Genomic DNA, 25,052 nt, shown 5'->3' on the forward strand with positions numbered 1-25,052 from the left:
CAGCCAAAACCCCAAACTCTCATCCACTCGGCTGGATGATGGTAAACACTGAGGATGTCAGGCAGAGACGGCAGATCCAGCAATCCAAATCAGCTTTAAGACCAGTGATATAAAAAAATGGTGCACAAAGCAGTGATTAAACATCTCAAATTACAGTCTTCTCAAAACATACAGCTTGATATTAATTCAAAGATACAAAATGAACAGTTTAAAATGCCAAAAAAGGCAGAGTTTATGTTGGAGTACAGGAAGAAAGAAGGAATGTTATTTCTCCCAGAGGATACGAGTCATTATGGATTCCAACAGAACAGAAACAAGAGAAAGAGTTCAATTCAAAAACGACTCCATAAATACCACAAACATGTGAGGCTGTCTTGGACACACGGCTCTGAGCTATGACAGAAGCATGGTCAATCTTTAAGGCGCACTGATTGAGCTCAAAGCCACAACACCGCTCTGGTGCGTTTTTCTGGTACACCAATACGGAAGTTTGCCCCACAATGGTTAGCTGCCACAGCCTCACTGTAAGTCCAGAGCCGGTTTGAATGTGGTTTTTGACTGATGCTGTAAACATCAGCATCTGTTTTTAACAGAGGTTTACTATGACATCAGTGAGAAATAATACCATGATAAACTCTGCAATGTTCTGTAATACGGGACAAATCCTGTGCAGATTTAGTTGAAGGGTTTTTCTGTCATCAGAAAGTAAGATTTAAGCAGCAATCACTGGTCGCCTCATTTTGGCTCCTTCTTGTTTTGTTTTTGTACAAAATGTTTGCAACCCTGCCTGCTTAGTGAGAAATTCAAACTTAGTCATAAAGGATTGCCTGACTGTTTAGAGTTTTCATGTTTCATTTTCAAACCTTGATATAATTCCAGTAAAAATCCTACAATAATGATGAATAATGATGAGTTGAGAAATTAACAACAAAATTGAAGTCCAGGCACTTAAAGTTTGGCAATTTCTAGTTTCAGTCATTAAAAATAACAAGCAAACTTCTACACAGTGTCTTATAGTGTGTGTGTGGATTTATTCCTGTCAAATGCACGTCTCTTATGAAGTAAATGTCAGTTTTAAAGGTTGTTGTAGGGATGCAAAATGTTGAATTTTTGCTGATATCCAATATGCAGATATTTACAAATTAATTCTAGCTAATACAGCTACTAGTACTGATATTTGAAAGTAGTTCAGACCTAAAACCATCCATCCATTTTCTGCACTTCTTATCCCTTTCAGGGTCATGGGAGATTGGAGCCTTTCCCAGCTGTCATTGGCTGAGAGGTGGACATGCTGGACTTATCACCAGTCAATCACAGGGCTGACATATAGAGGTTAACAACCAGGGATGCTCAAACTCACAACTATGGCCAATTAAGAGTCACCAATTTACATAACAAGTGTGTTTTTGGTCTGTGGGTGGAAGCCGGAGTACTCGGAGAGAACCCACGCATGCACAGGGAGAGCATGCAAACCTAGCACAGAAAAGCCCTGACTGGGATTTTGAACCAGGGACCTTCTTGCTGTGGCAACCCCTGCACTGCCTTGACCTAAAACCTCAGTCCTTAAAACACTCAATCTGTCATGCAGAAGGATCCAACATGGGAAAATTCAAGCTCACTGGAAACCACATGAGTGACAAGAAGAACATCTCAAAAACAAGGGATACAAAGTGCAGGACCAAAGACCTGGACCAGATCCACTCAGACATGAAGCCTGACACAGCTGCTAAGCTCCTGCATTAGGAGGTGGAATGTGATGTGACATGATGTGCACAACACTACTGTTCACACTGTGTGAGATATTTTGTGAACATGAGAGCCTTGAAAGAGCATTTTAAAAGTAAAGTACACAAAAATGTCTGAAGCAGCTCAGAGAGGAGCCGTTCACTCAGAAGAAGCAGAGAGAGCAGCAGGGATGCACTCGTACATCCCCTCCTAAATTAGTTTAAGTGAAGACACAGCCCACTGAAGAAGACATGGACTAAGAGCGGCATAATCAAACCAAACGGACTGAAGAACTTAGTAACAGAAGCGTTCACAAAAACAGATGAAGCTTCTGTTGTTTGTGCATTCACAAATGTTCAGTGCATTATTAAATTCTGTGACATCCTTTAAGCCTGCCTATTAGGTTTCTGTGCATCACCAGAATCAGGGCAGTCTTAATACAGAGTGCTGTAATGCAACATGTACCTATGTAAATAATAAGTATGAGTCAAACTGTGAAAAAATACTAATAAACCGAAGAAAAGTGGAAAAAAACACTATCTAAAATTTGAGGATGAACAAATCAGGTCCAGCCTAAACTCCAATAACTTATTTGTTCATTTGTCCAATATTTTCACCATAATATCAGGAGAAATTTTAATATTTGCCAATACTTATGTCATGCTGATGATATAGTGCATCCCTAGTTTAATTTTAGGATTTACTTATAACATCAGAAAGTAAGGAAGAGTATTAGGGCCACTGAAAAAAAAAAATTTTGAGACAAATTTTTTTTTTTTTTCTGAGATAAAATTCAGAATTCTGAGAAAAAAAGTCAGAATTCTGACTTTATTCCTCAAATGAAAAAAAAAGTCTCAATTTTTTTTTTCAGAATTCTGAGATTAAACTCAGAATTCTGACTTTTTTCTCAGAATTCTGACTTTCAACTCAGAATTCTGACTTTAAACTCAGAATTCTGACCTTAATCTCAAAATTCTGACTTTTTTCTCACAAGTGAAAAAAAAAATTTGTCTCAATTTTTTTTTTTTTTCAGTGGCCCTAATACTCTTCCGTAAGAAAGCAACAAAGACATTGAATCATTTAAAAAACAGTAACAAAAAAAGTATCAAGAATAAATAAAATGCCTTTAAAACATCAGCCAAGGACAAGCTTGATGGCATTTCTTCTGTCTGGGCCTTTTCACCCCTGACATTACGCCCAGATACTGCCAGTGGCCCTTGGGACAACCACAGCACAACCAGGGGCTGGTAGCAACAAGCTACCTACTTGGAAGGTACCGTAAGGCTGTGCTGATCACCACATCCACACCTTACTCTACCCCCTTACACCCTAAAGATGTAGACTTCCAATGCCCCTGCTAAGATGCAAAGACACCCAGGACACCACCTCAGTGTGCTTACTCGCCATTACACGCCTTAATTCAGCCTCAATTTTTACCTCAAACATGCCTACAAGTTCTGCACAGTACTTTAAGTACATCTTCAGTTGAAAATAAGGTGGTCTTGGGGTTTAGTCACTCTTAAAGTTTAGACTAAGAGAAATGCACTTCCCTGGTGACACTGCTGTCTGTTTTTCTGTATTCTGTTTGTACACAGCAGACTTTAAATGCTAGTTTTGTCTCGATGAGAAACCAAAGGGGCGAGACAGTGTTTGGCAAAAGCAGTGAATGAGTGTCTGCAGTACAAGAGCTGCAGGTGTGATAGAGGACAGAGATACAGGATAAATACAGACAGAGGGACACGGGAAGGCTTTAGCTGTAGAAATCCAGCACATACTGCAGTTTTGTGCAGAGGTTAAAGTGTATTTATTGTCTTTTAAGAACTCTTTAACAGCCAATGTTCTCTGTCTTCCTTTCTGAGTTGGGTTTGTTTCAACCTTTGACACTTTTTTGATATTACTGCATATAAAACTAACATGGATTTTACCATTTTTAACATGTAGTGACAAAAATATCCAATTATCAAAAATTTTAAAAGGCTTTTTATTGAATTACAGAGCTAAAATATCGCTGCAGATGTCATTTAAAAAAGCCCAGCTCTGGGTCGTATTATACATCTGTTTCACAGGCTTTGTAGCTATTTTTTCAGATAAAGCGATCTTCATGTGAAGCATGAGTGGAGTTCCCCTTAAAAAGTGCCAAATCTTAAAACGGAAATCTGCAAAGGTTCAACTTTAATTTATTTTTAACCTAGAAAAATTAATAAGGATTTAAGCCTAGACAGCTTTATCATCTTCAGTCCAGCCTGTTGTCCGCCTGAGGCGTCAGCCGTCTAAATGAACACCACATATCACACTCATGTCAGCAGAATCAGCCTGAAGAGTGAGTCGGTCCGAGGGCTGATTCATGTCTGCACACAGACGTCCTGCATGCCCTCCTTGCTCTAAAACAGCTTGGAAGGAGACAGCATGCCATGTGGCTTTTCAGTGACATCAAATTAATTATTAGGAGCGACTCTGCTCTTACATTCCTGAGGCTGTATTTATCTAGGGCCACATTTAATCTCAATAGAGATAAGTCAAAAGTGTTCAGCATAAGGAATGAAAGCATCCCTTAAAGAGCGTGGTTACATCATGGCTTGACGTTCATCTTTCTCCCAGTGTGAGAGAGATGAAAATGTCTCAGAGTCCCAGAGAGCGGACTCCGTTGTGAGTGACAGTACATCTGATTTCTATTTAACATGTAAACAACACAAAGAATCCCAAACTCGAAGAGAAATGTTAAAAATGGACCTTCTCAGCCAGCTGCCTCTTAGAAGGAACGCTCCTCTGTTTTGAAGTTCAAACCTCTGCATATTTGTCTAACTTTGTGTGATGTCCAGATTTATAAATACGGCTGGGATTCCTCATGCTGATTCAAAGGTCCTGTATGTTTTTTCCTGCTCTGTCATCTCACATGCTGTATCTTTAGTGGGACCAGGGCTTGAAGACATAGCTGACATAGCTTATGACGAACTTTCCCACAACATTTTCACTCTTTAAGTCACTGAAGTCTCTCCAGACGCCTCAGTAGCCCTCTCTGGTTTTGTTGTTGGAATGGTGAATAAGCAGAGCATAGCTTAGCTGCAGTCTCATGATAACCCCAAGTCTGTTTTTTACCACATGCCATATTTTACAGCTCACTGAGACTAATGAGTCTCCATTCAGACAAGCAAAGGTTAGGTTTATTGTTTGGATAAAAAGAAATCTTTTTTTTTTTTTTTTCTAGCAGGCTATGAATGAAGCAGCTCCAGACTGGTGTTCAGCCTAATGTCTGATATTTTCTATGGCTGACCTTTGAAGTTTATTCACTCCCTGCTGTTAAAATGTCAAACTCTCTCTTTAAGCTGCCTGTATTAGAGGCAGAGAAATATTACAGAGGAGTCCACAAAGGGTTTGGAGGACATTTTCTGTGCCATCAGAGACTAATAACTCAAAAGAAAGGCTAATAATTTAACCCTGTTTTTGTTTTAGACTGAGACAAAGGAGTTGAAGGACACACAAACAACTTGGTTAAACTGACAGAGAGAAATCTGCAGAACAGTGAAAGCTCACATCCCAGCATACGCATGAATATGACCAAATGTACCAAATGACTGCTTACAGCAAACCGTCTCAGACGCCGTTCTGACACAGACGGCGTCTCAGATGTACGGTCTGCTGTCAGAATGCTTTTCTCATTTTTCACACAAAGCAAAAGCAGCCCAGCATTTTCAGCCCTCAGCTGAAGCACTGATGATACGTGATTTTGAGATTAAAAAAGTCAAAATGATAAGTCTAAAGGCTCAAAGACTGAGCTGAAAACTCAAACTTAATAGTTCAAAGGGTCAAAGCATGACATGTAAAGTAAGAATAATGTATTTAAAAGGCAAACATATGAGACAGAAAGTTGAATGGATTGATACTGACATTTGTTGATTTTTAACAGTCCTAATCTGTGATGAAAGTTTAAAATCAAGATTTTTAAAGGTCAGAATACAAGATAAAATTTGAAATCATGAGTTTTAACAGTCAAAATCTGTGATGAAAATTTAAAATCAAGATTTTTAACGGTCAAAATAAAAGACAAAATTGGAAATCATTAGTTTTAACAGTCATATTCTGTAATGAAAATTTAAAATCATGTGTTTTAACAGTCAAAATACAAAACAAAAACTGAAATTATGAGTTTTAAAAGTCAAAATATGAAACAACATTTGAAATGATGAGTTTTAAAGGTCATAATCTGTGATAAAAATTTGCAATCATGATTTATAAAAGTCAAAGTATAGAATAAAATTTGAACTCATGATTTTTAAAAGTCAAAATACGAGATGAAATTTTTAAATTTTAATTGAAAAGTCAAAATTAGGAGTTGAAAGGTCAAAACATGAGAAAATTCAAAATCAAGAGTTTAAAAGGTGAAGATATGAGATAAAAAGTCAAAATTATTAATTGAATAGGTCAAAATGTGGAATAAAAAGTTGAAACCAGAACTTGAAGTCGTAATTGTGAGATGCAAAATTGAAAATATGAAATGAAAACAAATTCATTCTTCTCCCACTTTCCTGACTTTTTTCAAATCATTTTACTCTTTACTTTATTTCTGATTATTATGACTCAACAAGGATAATTCAAATCAACAATGTTAAATTTATATTATTAAACTGAGCCAGTTAAAATAAAAATATGATATGATCTTGTGGATATAGCTGTACCAACTGAGCCTTAACATAGCTAGCATCTCTCTCTCACTGACCAATCAGAATTAAGAACAGCAGGACTTTTAAAATCAGCTTTGTCAACAGCAGAGCCCTTGCAGCAACAGCAGATATCAGATGAATCTTTTTACGGGTGTAAATTCCTGTTCTACAGCTGCTACTTAGGTCACGACAGGATTCCTTCATGTCTTTAGAGATGTTCCAACACCATTATTTCCTCCTGATACCATTACGATACTGGAGCTGTTAGGTATCGGCTAATGCCTAGCACTGATCCGAAACTACAGCAAACTTTCTGCACCAACTGTGCTGTGGAAAAATAGCACATTATTTTAGCACTACAGTGAACTCAGGACATGGCTTAATAAATAAAATAGTAATGTACAGTCTCTGTGTGACACTTAAAGTTGTTTTTTTTTCTGCTAGTTACTGTGAGTTTTACTGCTAAATATTAAAATTACACTGACACAGAGGGCCACATCACAGGCTCTATCTCTTTCTCTCTATTATGCTCTATTCAGGCAATATCCACAATGAGCTGACTGTTTAAGCATGTGCAGTTTGACACAGCTTGATGTGAACAGCCTGCCATTGGTTGACGGATTCTAACTAAGCATTCTCTTGGAAAACAATATGGCTGTTAGCATTTGAGTTAGTGGTGATAAATAATAGAAACAGATTTAATGAATTGATAAAAAGAGGTTTAATATCAGATCTACCAGTGCAGATTTAATTGTTAGAGTACACAAAAAGTCACCAAACTTCCAGAGAAGCTTTCAATGACATGGAAAGCATCACTAGAACGGCAACCTGTGTCAAATCTTGTTGTTTACAACTACGCTGGTATGTACTCACTAATGCAAGTACCCACATTGTCACCAGTATTGGATGTATTTCCGATAATAGTATCAGAATTGTAACGTTAGTTTATTTTCATAGTTATTTTTATTCAATTAAAGAAAATTCAAATAGCATAGAACAATATAGAACAGACCTTACTTATACTACAGGGAGAAGTGGAAGTAAACCTTTGTAACCTAACGAGAATAGACACTGGAGAGAAGTGCTCTGAGGCTGTGAGTGCTTTCAGAGGTAAAAACAGCAGCTGTAGGCACAAGTTTAAAAAAAGAGCAGACACCAACCTGTGACAGCGGTCTGGACAGTCTGTTACTCTTCTCCTCTGGAGACCAGGAGCGCAGCTGGACGCTGTAACACAAAGATAAAAAAAAAGAGTATTACTGTCATCACTGAGTAAATACTTCAGTTTGTCAGATATCTGCTAGATTAACCAAATTAAACATTCTTGTCTGCTAAGTATATTTATGTGCATGGTTAGAGCTGTGATGTTAAAATGATTCAGTATCAACTTTTAAATTAGTTTCATTCATTTCATTTTTGGACAATTTTTCAAAGTGGGCAAAAGAGCAAAATTATTAAAGTTATACATAACCTTATATTTTAAGGTTTCTTTATTTCTTTATGAGATAAACTCAATGATCTGGATGGAGGATGGGGTGAGACATTTGAAAGTGTCACTCTGAATCTAGGTAAAATACTACAGAGAAAGATAAAAGATGTTGATCATGGGAATAAACACTGCCATCTAAACTAAGCTGCCATCACCAGTGAAATATTTCAGTAATGGGGTGTTTTGGCTTCACTTCTGTACAGTGAGGGTGGAAATTCTATACTCATCTTTGCATAATGCAGTAATATTAATAGCATACATGCTTGAATTAATAAAATTATTCCCAGAATCAGTGATGCTTTCGAGACGTGGTTCCTTAATGGTGGGGTGGGTTGCAGGAATGCTCTCAGTGGGTTTCAAGAGTGTGTCATAACAATACATGTTTCTCTTTCTTGAATTTCGCCCTGATGATTATTTAGGAACCCAACACCGAGTGGTGCGAGCCAGGGATCTAATTTTTATTCCTAAGTCAAAGGATTATTACTCTTCTTAGCTTTTGATGCACTTTTGAGGACTTCAACATGCTCAAAAGTCTTGAAATTTTGCAGATGCATCAGGACAGAAAATTGCAACATTTTGTGGGTTGTAAATATGCATAACCCAAACTGCCTCCATAGCACCCTGTAACAGTTTTCAAAGATAAAGCCCCCTCCTTTAACTTTGTCTAGAAAAATAAAATTTTAGGATTTGATTTAGCTTGGCAGGATCTACAAAAAAGCCTCTTGGATTAACAGCCTATCTGCAACAGGAATTCTGCCATTTTGAATAAACTAGTCAAAATTGGGGTATTTTTGCCTATTTCTAGGGGTCCTTTGAGGATGAACCTGTTGGTATTTGCCCTCAACATCTTGACTTATTTGCAAAGCTGTTTCTTCAATGATAATCTATACATTTCCTTATTCTTTAGAAAACACCCAAAATGTAAATTTTATCATGGATACCGAGGAAAAATTAATGTGTGGATGCATGTCCTCCCAGCATCAATGACCTTGTTTGCGTTTGTTTTGTGATTTCTCATGAAAAAGGTGGCGATGTGTCCTGACGCTAGAGCAGTTGAGGAACACTGTTTCAGAAAGTGTATCACGCATAAACTACACAATCTAAAGTCCAAATGAAGGTTAAATCTGAGGCTGACCTTTGACCCAGTAAAACTTGTCGTAGAGAGTAAACAGATGAACTCGCTCAGAGAGAGCGGCATGGTGAACGTTCCACATTCGGTCTTTTGTTAACGTGAACACAAACGCAGGAATGTGATATCCTATGCATATCTTTTGTTACTACAGTACAATCCCATGGCTCCACTTTCTGTCTGTTATTCCCAAACCTATTGACTCTGGGCCTGTTGTGGAGTCAAGAGAGCACTTGTTGCACCCTTTTGTTGAGATTTAAGCCTATTGAAGCAGTGAATGGACGGGTTCCTGAAAAAGACTCGACTGTCCATCTGAAATGTCCATCTCTGAAATGTCCTCAGACTTTATCTTTGAGTCTGTTCAAGCAGAAAGAATGTCCTTTAAATCTAAAGTTTCACTCTTGATTGTCCAAACTGTTATTTACGTGTAACCAGATCGAATGTGTTTGACTCTAAATCCTTTCAGTAACCCTTTCTCTCGAAAAGCACAGTGACAACGCAGTGGAGGAGGGTTCAGTTAAGTCCATATGCTCCAAAAAAGCTAATTTTAGAGTTCCTGTAAAGCTTTTTTAAAAAGATTCTGATAATTTCTTTATTTTGTCACCCAGATTAGATTATTTAGATTGTACAATTGATTCACTTCAAAAAAGGCAAATGGCATCTGCACCAGAAACCTTCATTTAATCAAAAATGCACTGATATCAAACTGTGTAACTCATTCTTTTAGTCAAAGTGGAATTATATCTGCAAGCTTTTACATAAAAAATGCTGATTTCCATTAAGCTACCTCTTGTTGGTCGGTGTCAGTCTGTCTCTCTTCCCATCAGGGCTGGCAGGAGGATTTGGAGAGTAGGGTCCAGGAGACAGCGATGCAGGGCTGGAGATGTACTCTCTGTAGTTTTGATTCTCATCACGACTCACAATTACTGCCTCCTAAAAAATAAAAACATCAGCCAGTTGGATGTTACATGATTTTGATGTTGCTTTTTTGCAGTACAAAGACTGAAGGTTGTAAATTAGGGGCACCTCTAAGAACGTCAGCACACAAAAGTACACAAAATTAAAAGTTACATGAAAAAGAAAAAATGTTTTACAGACTGATATTTACAGTGTGTTGTAGGTGCTGGTTTGGGACTCATTGTGATCTCAGTAAAACAGAGAGACAAGTACATAAACATTGCTTATACAGCCCCCATCTTGAAGCAATAAAAATAAGCAGATATGTAGTAAACAGATGTGCTGTGCATGAATTAGTAGAGTTATAGATGCATATCCAGAGTAGTCAAAACAGGCACGGTTTCACAGATCATAACTATAAGGTTCTCCACATAAAATCCCTGTATGATTCCCAGTTATTAAGTCAGATTAAAGCCTCTGGAAAGCTGCAGCACTGACCTGGATGCATGCAGAGAGCTGCTCTGGGGTGCTGATGCCGTTGGTCTGTCCAGGTGCGGCAAGTTCAGGTCTTCAAAGAGAGAAAATGTCAACAGTGCTAATATCTGAATCACTGCAGTTTCATTCCAGCATTTAGAAAAAAACAGATCACAATGTTGTTAATTTTTATTTCTACCTTATTCTATTTTTCCCCTGTCGGGCAGAGTGCTGCTGCTTTAGAGCCTCTTACTATTCCTTATTCTTCCATTGTTTTTTTGCAACAACACACCAAGTAAAATTCTTTGTATGGTATGTGTAAATGTACCTAGTAAAAAAGCCAATTTCTGATTGTGCGTATATAAACAAAAAAGAATTAGGAAAAAAAGCAGAAGTGGTCTAAATGACATCCTGGAAAAGCTGATGGAGTCAAAGCTTGTAACATGTTCAAGAACTTGCAGGAAAATGCTGAGTAAAGGAAAACTGAGACATTCTCAGTAGGGTCATAATTCTCAGTCCTCTGCTGAGATTCATTTCTTGACATCTCTTTTCAAACGTCTTGAGCTCACATCAGTTTGTTCTCATGAATTATTGAGAATTCTATGGAAGCACTGCATACTCAGTCCCCTTTTAAAGTCCTCCTGATGGATCTCATCTCTTCAACCAGTCACTTTTGTTTGACGTTTCTCAAATAGAAAACATATTCTGTGAGCAATTCCATCATTGAATTTGGAGAGGGGAATATGGGCAGTATAGGAGCCAATGCAAACATAGTACCCCCCCTCGTCCCGGCTGCAGGGCCAGAGGCTGACTGGCTTTCAGCTGAGCCTGGGGTAATGAGGCACACAGGAAGGCCTGGATGCCTGTGGTAAATCACCCAGAAACACACCTCTCGTGGCCTGGGCTCCACATACAGCGCACAAGAAAGAGATGGCAAAAAGATGAAAAACTGATACAGCAGTTGCAAGACTTTTTCTTCCCATAGGAGAGACATGAATGTTTGCAGGACTGAAAAAGTAATAAATAAGGAAGTGCACAGCTGACAATGCTCATTCTGTGTTTTACACTTCCACTTAATACCATGTTTATAAAAAAATTCAGGAAGGCATGGTCAGTGAGGTGTAAGTAAGGTCAGTGCTCATCCCAGAGCCTCTATAAATAACCTGATTTTACCACTGCTGAAAGCACAACACTGGCTTTATATCACAGAGATGCAAATGTGTGATAAATCAGCACTTCAGACTCTCTGCTGATTCAGGCTGTCAACGAGTAGACGTGAAAGAAACCAGCCCGAGGGCAGATTCTTCAGACGTGCATTGTAAGAATACCTCTCCATAGTGAGGAGTGAAAAATCAATAAACTTATTATTGAGGAGACTTCTAAAAAATCTCTCTTTTACAAACTAAAAGTCCATACTTTGTCAAGCTGTGAGAACTTCAAGATGCAGACAGCTTTACATTCTTTGGTACTGGTCATAAAAAGTTGGATACTGGTGTGATTCCTGAGCTTCATTGATATTTAGAAAGTCCAGCATATCCCACAGAATCACAATCACACTATACTTAGGTGATAGGGATGTTTAACTTCTTGTGTTTCTGCTCTTCTGACACCATTCATCAACATTACCAAAATAGCGTCATTTTCGCTTTCACTCAACTTCCATAATGAGAGCAGGTGAGCTATGAGCTGCTGGTCTTGACACTGAAATTTTACTCCATTCCTCTTTGCAAAACTGCTCAAGCTCTGTCAGGTTGCATGCGGATCGAGCTTGAGGAGTCCCTTTTTAAGTCCAGCCACAAATTCTTTACTGGCTTGAGGTCTGGGCTTTGACTCAACCCCTCAGGAATATTGAGCTTGTTGTCTTTAAACCATTTCTGTGTTGTTTTTGCTGAATGCTTTGGGTCATTGTCTTGCTGGAAAATAAACCGTCTCCCACACCATAGCTCTCTGACTGAATAAGAGTGTCCTCCAGGATTTTCCTATATTTTGCTGCATTTATTTTACTCTCTACCTTCCAGGGCCAGCTGACAAGAAGCACCCCCACAGCATGATGCTGTCACCACAGTGCTTCACAGCGGGCATGGTATGTTTGTGGTGATGTGCAGTGTTTGTCTTGTCTGATGGACAAAAAGCACCTTTGCCACCCACATGCCTTTTGGCAAAATCTAGTCAAGATTTAATTAGTTTTTTTCAACAGTGTCTTTCTCTTTGACACTCTCCCATGAAGGTTTGACTGGTGAAGAACCCGGTCAAATGTTGTATGCAGTCTCTTCCATTTCCCCTGCTGAAGCTTGTTATTCCTTCAGAGTAGTTGTAGGTGTCTCTGTGGCCTCTTTCACTAGTCTCCTTCTCTGCACTGTCACTCGATTTGTGAGGACGGCCTGATCTAGGCTGATTTACACATGTGCCATATTCCTTCCATTTCTTCAGGATGGATTTAACTTGAACTCTTGGCCTTGGATTTTTTTTTTATCCATCCCCTGGCTCATGCTATTCAATAACCTTCTCTCTGAGTGTTCTTTTGTCTCCATGGTGTAATGGTAGTCAGGAATATTGATTCATTGGACCTTCCAGACACAGGTGTCTTTATATTACAATCAGTTGAGACACATTCCCTTCACTCAGGTGACTCCCATGTCATTAATTGTGAGACTACTATCACCTATTTGCTGGACCTCTGTTGAATTAGGTTAGTCACTTTAAAGGGGGCAAATATTTATATAGTCACTTAGTTTACGTTACATCATTTATTTAATTGACATTAGTTTGTAGAAGTCTGTTTTCATGTTGACATTAAAGTGTCTTTTGGTTTCTTTTTTTGTTAAAAAAAAAACTAATTATATTGACCATAATTGATTTATAAAAGCGATACAAAGATAAAAAAAACTTTTAAAAATTAGTCTTTCAGAGAGCATGACAGGATCGCAGAGACAAAAACATGTGGATCATATGACACCATGCACAAGGCATCATGAAGACCAAACAAAAAGCTGCAAAAATATCCAGACTAAATGGCCGAAAGGGGAAAATGGTAAGATTGTGATGATGTGGTTTCTTTGTCATGTAAAAATAAGCAAGGTTTGCAAATGTTGGACACACCAACAACAAACCACTGCTACTGTACACAGCAGACACGCCTAAAAAACACTCCTCTGCGCTGAGAAGAGCTGATGCAAGCTTCTAACATTGGGAAACACCATCTGTGTGAAGGCTGGCAGTGCCCGCATACCAGATGTTGAGCTGGAAAAAGGGAGCACACTCAACTTAGCAAGAGCAAATTAAACATTGCAAATCTGTACTACTCAATTACAAAACCCTTGTCTGAATGTATTTTATATATGCTACAGGGTTGAGTAGTGTTGTAAGGATGTAGACTTAAAAACACACAGGAGTTTTCGCTGCTAAAAATCACAGACAGCATACAGAGTGGGATAAAAGACATGGCACAGTGGCATTGTCCCGGGCAGCCAAGAAGTGCTGGTGTTGTTTCTGGCTTGGCTGGAGACATGATGTCAGCAGGGAAAAATTCACTCACATGGACATAGGACATCCAAAGAGGAAATATGTGGAAGTGCACGTGCGTGAGAGAGCGTGTTTGTGCATGTGTCTGTTTGCATAAGAAAGAAGGACTTTAAAAAAGTGACAGGGCAGCAGTTACAAGAAATGAGAATTTAGGGAGGACATTTAATCAAAATGCCAGCCCAGGGCAGAGCTGGCTCAAAATAAATGTTTTTTAGCAGCCAGCTCTTGTTCATCCAAACAAGGCCTTGGCAAAAGAAGGTTTATTAAGGAGGACGAGGGCAGGGAACAGTGTGGCTCTCATACATGCTGGCATTTCCCCTGATTACAATCACTTGTTTGTACAGTGCTCACATGATAAAGTTAAAAACAGTGTAAAGAAGACAGAAGCTGAAGCTGCTGCACTCCTGCAGACACAAAATATTACAAAAATAGAGGCTCTTATAGGGAGCTTTTCTGAAGAATGTGTCACAGGGCTGTACTGTAAGTCTTTATGTTTCATATTAGCCCAATATTACAGTGTCAGTAAAAGTCATGGCACAAGCATCATTTCTGTACCTCTCCACGCGTAGCTGCAGCTGAGTCTGGGAGTTCTTGATCTTGTTCTGGGCCTCCATGTTCAGCATGTTGGCTGTGTTTTCACCATTGATCTCCAAGATAATGTCACCAGGTTGCAGGGCTGCTTTCTCGGCCTTGCTGCCCCCATTGACCTGTTGAAGAGAAGAATGAGCTCCAGTTAGGTTCGACTGGCCCCAGGGTCCTGCTCTGAACATAACTTAATGGATGTTATCCATCTGGCAGGCGAGGACAGCTCTGTATGTCATGGCTGTGAGGCTAATTTGTCACACTGACATTCAGTGATAATGAATGAGTAAATGAGAAAGGTGTTGACGAGGCGCTTCACACTCCAGGCTAAGGCTGTCGTAATACCAGACTTTTAAACCTTGATAAAAAACCTATCAATATGGATACCTGTTTGGATACCATGCTAATAAAACCAAAAAGGAGTTCTAGATATCCAAGGTAGCAATACATTTCTAACAAACGTGTGCCATTGAGACAGAGCCTTTACTTACAGCAGCTCTTAAAGATATAGCAATAAGCGAGTTTCTTTTCAAAGCTTTGCCACTTTTTGATACTATATTGATCTCTAAAAAACTCTATTGTATTATTTCAAAACATGGGGCATCAAAAATATATAAAAAAATGACAACCTTAATCCATTAACACTCTTAAAAAAACAATATAAAGGAATCTGCTTCCATGTACTGCCCACAAAAACGTCTCAAAGTACATCTGCACTTGAGGAAAGTGCACAGTAGGATTGAACGATTTGAGGAAATTATCTCATTGCAATCCCCCGCTCCCCATTATTATTGTGACGGGATTTAATATGCACAATTACTTTTAAAAAGTATCTAAATGATTATTTTAAGCTAAATCGGCATCCAGTATTACCAGAGTTTGCACAAATATGACTTCGCTAATGTCTACAGCCCGTTATTTCCAAACTGTTTGCATGTGGAGAATGTTTATGGGCAGTTAACTGCTGACATGAAGTCTACAGTTAGGGGGCTATACAGGAGAGTAAGGCTGAGAAATTAATCAATTTTCAGATTATAGAAGGTACAATATTTCTTTTACCATTTGAGCCATAAGCTATTTTTGAACCATTATGTCTCGCCTGGACTTTTTGTCTTAAAAAGCTTGTAAATCATCAATCTGTAGTGCACAGTCAAATTCTAAACATTCTTTTTTAAGACAACCTGGGCTTTAAGAATATGTATGATGAAGTAATGTCATTTGAATTTTTTAAAAAGTTAAAGGACTATAAAGATAAAAGGAAAAAACGAAATGGAAATTAAAACGCAAAGATTTTCATGTATTACACAGTAAACAATAATGACTAAGGGTTTTTTTGCACAAACTTGTTCTCCCCTCTCTTGGGAACCAAAAAGTGAAAAAAAAAAAAAAAACATCTTTCTGTGACAAAAAGTCTTCAAAACATTCACTTTAATAAATAAAAGTCCTTGCATTTTTGGCAATTTGAGTCATTATTCAAAGCAGTTCCTGTCTGCAGTGACTCTGAGGGTCACATCACAGCCTCTCTGTGTCTTTCTCTCCATTATAAGTCATTCAGGCTTTCTTGTCCAGTTTCAAAGTCTGTGCACATGTGCTGTTTGGAACATGACGACGAAACAGCCCGTCATTGGTTGTCACAGCCCCGTCACAATGCATTGTGGGAAACAAAGAGACAATATGATGACAGTTTTAGTCGCTAGCAGCACGGATGATAGAGAAATGGATTATCAAATAGATAAAAAGATGTTAAATATGAGAGTTACTGGTGTGTATTTAATCTTTAAAGACCTCAGAAAGTAACCAAAGTTCCAGGCTTGCTAGAAAATGTTTTGTATAAGAGCTAAGAAGGCCAGGACCATTAGAATAACACAACAGAGCGCTTTCAGAGGAAAAACAAGCAAATGGCTATGATTTATGGTTCAGAAGTTATGTCAGTTAGAATAACGCGTCTCTTTTTAATAAAATAAGAATTCATCACACGGCCCAACATGGCACCACCCAGGGCTGGAGAGGTGGGAAGGGTGGCTAGAGTCCAGCTCAACATATGTCAACACACATATGTCATTTTAGCAGCCAGGTCAAGCTTGACGGCATCTCTTTTGTCCAGGCCATTTCACACCCGGTGATATGCCCCGAGACCACCAGCAGGTTTCGGGCTCTTAGGACATCCACAGCACACCCAGGGGCTCGTGGCAACCATACTTCCTGGCCCAGACAGTAACCAAGGCTATTGTTGCTAGCCACATCAACCCCTTACTCTACCCCTAAAGACGTTATTATATTTCAACAGAATATTGTCCCATGTCCCTGGTACTATGCAAGGACATCCAGAGCACAACTGCAGTTGTGTCAATCCTCCTTCCCACCCGACAGAGCCCTTAGGCAGCTTTCTAGCCACATCTATGCCATATTTCAGCCCTAATTTTTGGCCTGAAAGTTCTACATAGTACTGTACATATCAGTAGTATCATATATCAGCCTTAAATATCCAAGATGAGTTTGGAAACATAGGCCTGTCTGAGCAAAAATCCAATATCATGCATCCTTAAACACTATAAAAATGCACTTCTTGTGGGAGAAGTTGACTGCCCACAGCCAAAGTCAGACAGCGCTGAAAGCAGGCCACCCAGGCGCTCTGTGGAAACAGGGTTGACGCCATTACCCCTGAGGATAGTTATTGTAGCATTTATTGAATTTGAAACAACTGTTTGAAGGTGGAAAGTTATATATTGTTGCTTTGATGTGTCTGTCTGTCTCGATAACTCACAACACTCAGAGTAAATACCTACAGACGCCACAGCGCTTCACAGACTTGGAAGGAGGCAGTGTCAGTCATCAGTCGACAGATTCATGACACCCTGAGGGACAAGTCATTAGTGTGACACCACTTGATGGTTTGACTGGGCCTGACCTTTGCATCCAGCCTCACTGCATGTCAAAGCCAATGTTATACCCACACATCAGAGGGAATTCCACAGTAATGGGCCGGAACATAACATCTTAGCCACTACTTTGAGCTTTATTTAATCATCTAAACACAGTCTCACAAAAACAAAAAGGCAAAATGTCGATGTTTCTGCTGCCTAACCTTTAGAGAGAAGTATGGCATTCGCCACAAACACTTCTCACATCCTAATTACAAACAGAACGAGGCAATAAAAGAAATAAAAAAAGAAACAGCTCATCAGTGAAGATGAAAGTCAAAATGATGGATATAAATGGATGCAAAGAGAGTCCCAGTCAACTGACTGTTTGTCAGTTTTGCCAGCCTAGAGGGCAGAGGTGCCATGTCTGTGGGCCCACTCCAGAGGCAATTAAGCATTGCTGTGGTGACCCACAGTAGTGTGTGCCTTTTCTGATCAGGACACGCCTGGTTTCACATAAACACTAGGGAGCAGTTGGGGGCTCTATTCCAGGGTCTGTGCCCGAGTGAATCAGAGGTGAGCCATCTTTCAGGGCAACAATAATAAAAGAAAGAGGGCATCCATGTTGTGTCTCTGCCAAGCAGCAAGCACTTCATATAGGCCAACCCTTTGGCTGCTTCACAGCAGGGCAGAAAGGGGGCTGAGACAAGACGTTTGTCAAACTGGACTTTACAGACTAATCCCAGCGGTGGAGTTTCTCCCTCTGCAGGAATCTCTGTTGCTTCAGAGAGCCCGTTTGATATTTGAGACAAACAAAAACGCTGGTGTTGTTTACTGGGCAGCAGTAACAAAATCAAGACAAAAAGGCCACCAATCAAGAGAAGACCTGCTTTTCTAGCATAACTTGCTAAGATGGGGTGAACAATAAATGCTTTTGAAGCCATGGGCTCTGAAAAGCACTGGTGCTCTGCCATCATTTATCCTTTATGGGTTTGAGGAGCTCCTGTGTATCAGTGCTTTTAAAGATGCACAAAACTCCTGAAACTTTCAGGGTGAGCTGCATGTGTGAACGCAAACTTTTCATCCCCGCTTCACTTAAATTTTTAATTCAGGGCCGGCCCTTGGATGAGCATAACAGAAATATTAAAGTATTTTAAGTTTGTTGTATGACAGAAGCCATGCAGACTGGCAGACCGTTAAGTGCTGAGTTTTATTTTCTCATCCTGCATTTAAAGACTTCAGGCTCCCCTCTGTTTCCTTTTTCTATGTGTATATGTGATGTAAGCTTGCGTTTCTCTCCTGTGTTTGAGAGGCATCTGAGTCGTTAAGTTGCTGCATAATGAACTTAATATACTGACTTTCAAAACATGAGTCTTCCATGAAAATTAGCAAAGGCTTTAACTGTGACGAATGTGGGGGAAATATAATGTTTCTTTTGTCAGACACTTAACTAAACTTCAGACAGGTTCTGTTGGACGGTTCAGGTCTCCATGTTGTCTAATCTCTGATAATTGGACACCTCGTTGAGCATTAACCCTTACATACCGATATTATACCAGTAATATCGTGCATCCCCAGTTAAAGCACACTGTTAGCTAGCAAAAATGCTAGGTCCTGCTGCGCAAGGATCAAGTGAGACTAAGACAACCACCCCTGCAGATATTCTGCTTCCTGGCATTACAGTGCGCTGAGGTCTTCAAGCACAGCTGCCTGCCTCTGTGTTTGAGTCTAGGATTACATCTAAATTGTTTCCTGTCACAAATCTCTCTGTTAAGTTTACATTTGAACCTGCTTGCCACTGTGGCTGGTAGGTTGGGATAATTCATCAGACACTGAACTAAATACAGCATTTGGCTGGTGGCTAATTTCCAATGAAAGCATAGTTAGGGTGGATGGGACAGTTCATTTGGGGCTCACATGCATCACTCAATTAAACCTAAAGAGATGAAAAGCTTTCAAACAGCCTAAATCCAAACATCACCCATAGCTTTCACTCTTTTCACATGTTTACAGCAATGTTGTTCCAACATATCTAGTGTGTCAGGGACAATTTTCTGATTTTGCTTTACAGGGACAGGTGAGTGAGAGGTATGACCTCAATGCAAGCACAAAACTGTTTCAGCATGTAATGAAGCTGTTTCAGACCCTGTCTCTGCTTGCCAGATTGTGCTTTACCTCTCATTGTTGATACTGTGAGTAAGTAAACGACATGCATTATCGATATTACGGAAAAAACATCTCACTTCAGCACTGGACGCTGTTGTTTTGTCTGTGATTTCTGTGTTGTCCATCTGACATCATGTCCTGCCTCTGTAGACTCCCCCACCCTCTGTAAAAAGCTGTGAAAGTCTCCCACTGTGAGGGAAATACCTGAGCAGGCAAGTCAGGAAGATTTCAGGGGCAGCCTGTCTGGCAAAGTTTCTAGAAATATTTAGATGTGAAAATTTTAGTCTCTAGACCAACTCATGTTAGGTGGTCCAGGATGTGCGGTGGCCAGAGCTGGGTATCTCTGGCATGCAGAAGTTGATCTGAGTAAGATTTCCTGGCTGCATTTACTGTGCCCTGTCTGCTAACAGCGTTGAGGTTTCCACTTCCTCTAGTCTATCTTCCTCTTAGTTTATAAATGACTCGGAAAATATTGCAAGTAAAAACAAAATGCACATGTTCAAAGTCTGATTTCACTAATGCACGTGGCTATGCATGCACATTAGTAGAAGAAAAACTCCAACACCATCTACAACGTGGAATCAGAAACCCCTCACCTCCCACCTCTACTTCCACTGTAACTGTAATCAGCAGTTTCCTTCTAATGTAATCCACTTCCATTCTTTTCTGACGGGTTCAGTAGTCAAGGAAATAGGTACATAACAGTCGGCGGACAAAAACAAAGACAAGAACAGAGACGTGGTGAGGAGGAAGTTGACTTTGCGTGACATGCCATTACAGACTGAGCCTTTACAAAAACAGAGGATATGGTTTGATAAGGTGCAGAAACATTAGGACAAGTACCTTTGATACAGTTATGGCCTTCTTGAAGTCTCGCCCTCCATATATCCTGAAGCCCCATGGTGACGGGCCGATTAAGTTGACTGTCAGGGCCATTTAGATATCCGTCTAGCACACACTCTTGTCAAAACCTTTAAAAAAAAAAAGGAGAAAAAGAAGGAACATGAGCAACAGAGAATGAAACATGTACATGAGTGGATCGGTCACGTGTTTCTGCTGCTCAGGCTTAATTTCACAACAGCAGGTGATGACAATGAACATTTGCCGAAACTGCTTTTCATGTGCAGCAACACTTCGCCTCCACTGGCCTAAGTCCCCCTGACATGGATTGTGTAACCACATCAAACAGGAATGGGAAGAATTTGAAACCAAAGACACATGACTAACATTGCTAAAGTGCCTGTGAAGCCAAAGAGTTTCATTAAATCCAAATGCTCTTTTGAGAGAAAAGAAACAAACACAAACAAAACTCTGGCAAATGTTTTGTTCATGTTCCTCTGCGACCGTTGTGTGTAATGTATAGGGCTATGGTATACAAGTGTAGAAAGATATATGACACATCGTTTAGTAGCTCTTTTAAGGCATGTTTATAAGAGGGCTGCATAAATAAACTTCTCCAAAATGTCATTGTTCTGTAGCGCTGCTCTTCGGGGAATATTTTATATTTTATGGCTCGGTTTGCATGAAAATTTATAGATTCTACTTTCCACAAAGTCTGCTGTGAATTTGTGGATCTGAGACTGTAAATCATGTCTTTTAAAGTCAAATCATTAGAGACACCACCGTAGAGTGAAACCTTATGAATTTTAAAAGTTTTTTTCCTTATTTTTGTTGGAATCCCATCGAGGAAATATAAGGGACAGATCCCGCTGTAACACAATATGTAAGCCTTATTGCCCCTAACCCATTTCATATGATAAAAATCCATTTGAACCATTACAGGGTTGAGTGTCAGATCTAATGATCTTGTTGTATTTTGAGTTATTTTTATCCATCACAAATCTAAACACATGACAAAAAAGACTAGTAACAGATGGAGATCTGGAACTCCTGGCGAGGATCAAGCTTGCATATTATTACATGCTGTAAAATGATAATTGGTGATGACAGTGTGGTGATGCTACTGTCTGGAACTTGGGATTTTTTTCACAACTCTTGTAAATTTCCTCATGAGCTCCTCTGTGGCGTAAGGTTGTCAAAATGTTCAACGCTGAGTTTTTACTGTACTGTAAAGTTAAAATAAAAACATAGCCAAAAACCAAAAGCTCCCTATCCACAGTCTAGATGGAACATATTGCTGGCAATGTTTCTGTACAGAATTTGCCATCATTACACTAACGACTTGTCTCTCAGGGTGTCAAATCTGTTCGCTGATGACCAGTACAGCCTTGTTCCATGTGTGTGAAGCAATGAGGCATCTGTTGGTATTTACTCTGAGCGTTATGAGTTATGAGCGGCTAGAGTAAGAGAGAGGGTTATCAAATGTCTGGTTTTATTACTTTTTGTTGTCATGTTTGAAAAAGAATAAAATCTCTTAAAGTCTCTGTAAAGTGATAACAAATCTGTATTTGCTTTTGTTGTATGACAGGCCAGTGTGTTATGAACCACCAGGTCAAAGTTCAGTCAAGTTAAACATCTCCAAGTCTGTAAAATTTAGCTTCAAAATAATGAAAAATGAGGCAGTAGATCTGCTCCAGGATGGTGTGGGCGGTTTATCAGGCGATGCTCGTAAATCTAAAAAAAAAAAAAATGCTTCCACCTCATTGGAGGAATCACCTCTCTGCTCTGCTGGACCTGTCAGCCCTCTGTGTCAGCTACCAGAGAAACAATCACATTTATATCATGACAGGCAGACAGGTAAGAGCTAAAGAGTCTCAGCTTCTTGTTTGGTCCTGCTAACCTTGCAAAGTAGATGGATTTGCCTGCTTCCGTGTTTGTCATTTGAGCATGATTATACAAACTCTGATGACTTAATCAAAAATTAGATTAAATTGCAATATTGCCTGCTGCAATTTTCAAATCACAGAAGTTGCAACATTTCTTTAACCTGAAATTTGAGTTAAATGCCGGTTTAAACCTCTTTTTGTTTTGCAGCATAGGTGTTATGCATAACATATAATGCAAGACCAAGTTTTTAGAATAATCTACAAAGAAATCTTACTTTCTTCATTTTTGTACATTTTTCTGACTAAATATAAGGATTACATAAAAATGATCTATCCAATTTGCAATATGAGTCAAAATCACCACAGTTAGAGATTTTTTCAAAATTGTTCAGCCCTTGTTTAATCTAACATTGTGTTGGTTATAATATAGGATGATATATTGCCTGTGTTCGTTGGAAAATACATAAGATGAGGAACTTAAGGAATATTCGCATATCAAATCGCAATTTTGGGGGGAAAAAAAGTAGCAATTAGATTATTTTCCTAAATCGTTCAGCCCTAATCTTGGCATAAAGAAAAATCTGTCTAAATACATTTTCAAAAGACCTTAAATTTTCTATAGTGAGGCTGCTTTGTCAGCACAGTCACTGAACATTCAGAGCTACATCATCCACAGCAGTTGTTGCCATATTTATAGCAGTATCACAAATGCCACTGATACTGCTTAAATACAGGACTGGGTGGAGTAAGAATGGTTTCAGGTGCAGCTACACTGGTAGTACTGATGTAATAATGTCATATTGTTCTCATAGTAGTTGGTTTAGCAGGCTACTGTGTTTTTCTTGGCTCAACGGTAATGTGTGATTCAACAGTAACACAAAAGGTTGTCTGTTGTGTGAATGCATGTGCAGACACAGATCTCCGTAGCGTAGAGTGATGATGGGATGAGCACTTAAGGTCTATTAACACTTCAACGCCTGTGCAATGTAAACACGCACCCACACCATGAAAATGCACATTTATTTCAACTGACAACAAGCGATATAAAGCTGCATACACAGACAGTGACATAATCTCTTAAATACAGTCTGGATCTGTTAAAAATAATGTGCATCTTAATGACTGCTGAACTCACAACATAATAATGGTTTGGTTTTGCATCAACATGTGAAAGTATGTTTAGAAATGACATCAATTTACTGTTTTCTTTAAGAACCATGGTGCTGGCTAGGTTTGTTTTTCACACCATCAAAACAAAGACATTAAGCTGGACTTTTTTTAGTACAAGACCTATTTTAACCCCTTATCTTTGCTTTTCATGCATCATTTAGTCCGGAGCAAACACACGAGTAAGAGAGACATTATTTAAGACTCTGCAGATCAACTGTTATCTTTCGCTGTAGAGTAATTACAGCCTTACCTCATGATTTTGCACCTCTAAGCACTGTAAGTGTTTCTGTTAATCACAGGTTAATATCTAACCACTCTGAAATACAGTTTACTATCATACTGAGTGCAGACAGATATGCATGCTTTGATCGGCAGAGGAATGTAAATCATAATCTTAGTATCTGTAAGTAAAGTAATAAAAGCCTGTCAATAATTACAAACATTGCATAATAGAGTTATCATATGGTCTTTAAGTATGAAGAGCAAAGAAGAGAAGCTCAGGGAGGATCTAGGATGTCAGCCATGCTGCTTCCCTCAATCCCTCCCAAACATCATCCCATTTAATCAGCCCCACATTCCTCAAGTGTTTGGGACATGCAGCGCAGTCCCGGTTAGTTATTACCAGTCTGGGCCAATTAGCAGGGTTACTGGGCTCACCATCATTAGGCTCTCTTAATTGCTGTGGCCTCCAGAAATAAGTGCAGTAGTGATAATGACAGGGAGGAGCCGCCTCAAACTTTCCCAGCCTTTGGGGGTGTCAATTAGTTCCATAAGTCTCTGCGTTGTCTCCTAAAGAGCACCCATTATCACACTGGCACCCTGCTAATTCTTTGCATAAATGTTCAGTGTTCGCATCATAAAAACATGAGTGGAGGATAATGTCAAAGTGAAAGTATGCGGCAGAGCTCACAAACAAGACATAAAGGCAGTGAGGGGAAGTGGCACGCTCTGGGTTTGAGCTTAATTGGCTGTTGACGAGGTCTGAGGGCTGCTCTGCAAACAGAAAGTGGCTGAAAACAAGGGATGCACTGATGTAATGGCCAACCATGGTAAGAGCAGATACAGGCTGCACTGACAAACACCAGACAGTGGCAAACAATGTGGCATTAATTTGCAATTTAAAGCTGCAAAATTGTACAACTAACACTTGATGAGTGAATGGATTTGCGTTCATTACAAAATGTAAGAGAAAAAGTCAGATACAGTGCTGAATAGTTTTCACCCCCAGGATTTTCCTATATTTTGCCATATTCATTTTACCCTCTACCTTTACATGCCACCATCGTGCTTCACAGCAGGGATGGTGTGTTTGTGGTGATGTGCAGTGTTTGGTGTCCCCCCAAGCACAGCGTCTGGTCTGATGGACAAAAAGCACCATTTTGGTTTCATCAGGCTACAGAACTTTCTTCCACTTGATCATGGAGTCTACCACATGCCTTTTGGTGAACTCTAGTCAAAATCTGAGTTTTCCTCAACCCTGTCTTTCTCTTTGCCACTCTCCCGTGAAGCTTTGACTAGTGAAGAACTCGGTCAACAGTTGTTGTATTCAGAGTCTCTCCCGGCTCAGCTGCTGAAGCTTGTAACTCCATCAGAGTAGTCATAGGTGTCTTGGTGGCCTCTCTTACTAGTCTCCTTCTTGCACAGACACTCAGTTTG

At 39.4% G+C, this 25,052-nt stretch overlaps 1 protein-coding gene across 1 annotated transcript in view; it reads right to left on the reverse strand.

The window, feature by feature from the left end:
• Nucleotides 1–25,052, reverse strand: part of pdlim2 (PDZ and LIM domain 2 (mystique)) — a 62,517-nt gene that overhangs the window by 23,661 nt on the left and 13,804 nt on the right. Inside the window, exons 2-6 of the mRNA XM_041788645.1 lie at nt 20,344–20,471; nt 14,447–14,598; nt 10,394–10,463; nt 9,786–9,931; nt 7,544–7,607 (exon numbers count right to left, since the gene is read on the reverse strand). Coding sequence (XP_041644579.1) covers nt 7,544–7,607; nt 9,786–9,931; nt 10,394–10,463; nt 14,447–14,598; nt 20,344–20,436 — 525 coding nt within the window. The 5' untranslated portion in view covers nt 20,437–20,471. The remainder of the gene's footprint in view (nt 1–7,543; nt 7,608–9,785; nt 9,932–10,393; nt 10,464–14,446; nt 14,599–20,343; nt 20,472–25,052) is intronic.

Source organism: Cheilinus undulatus, linkage group 5 (assembly GCF_018320785.1).
Source record: "Cheilinus undulatus linkage group 5, ASM1832078v1, whole genome shotgun sequence".
NCBI classification, from domain to species: Eukaryota; Metazoa; Chordata; class Actinopteri; order Labriformes; family Labridae; genus Cheilinus; species Cheilinus undulatus.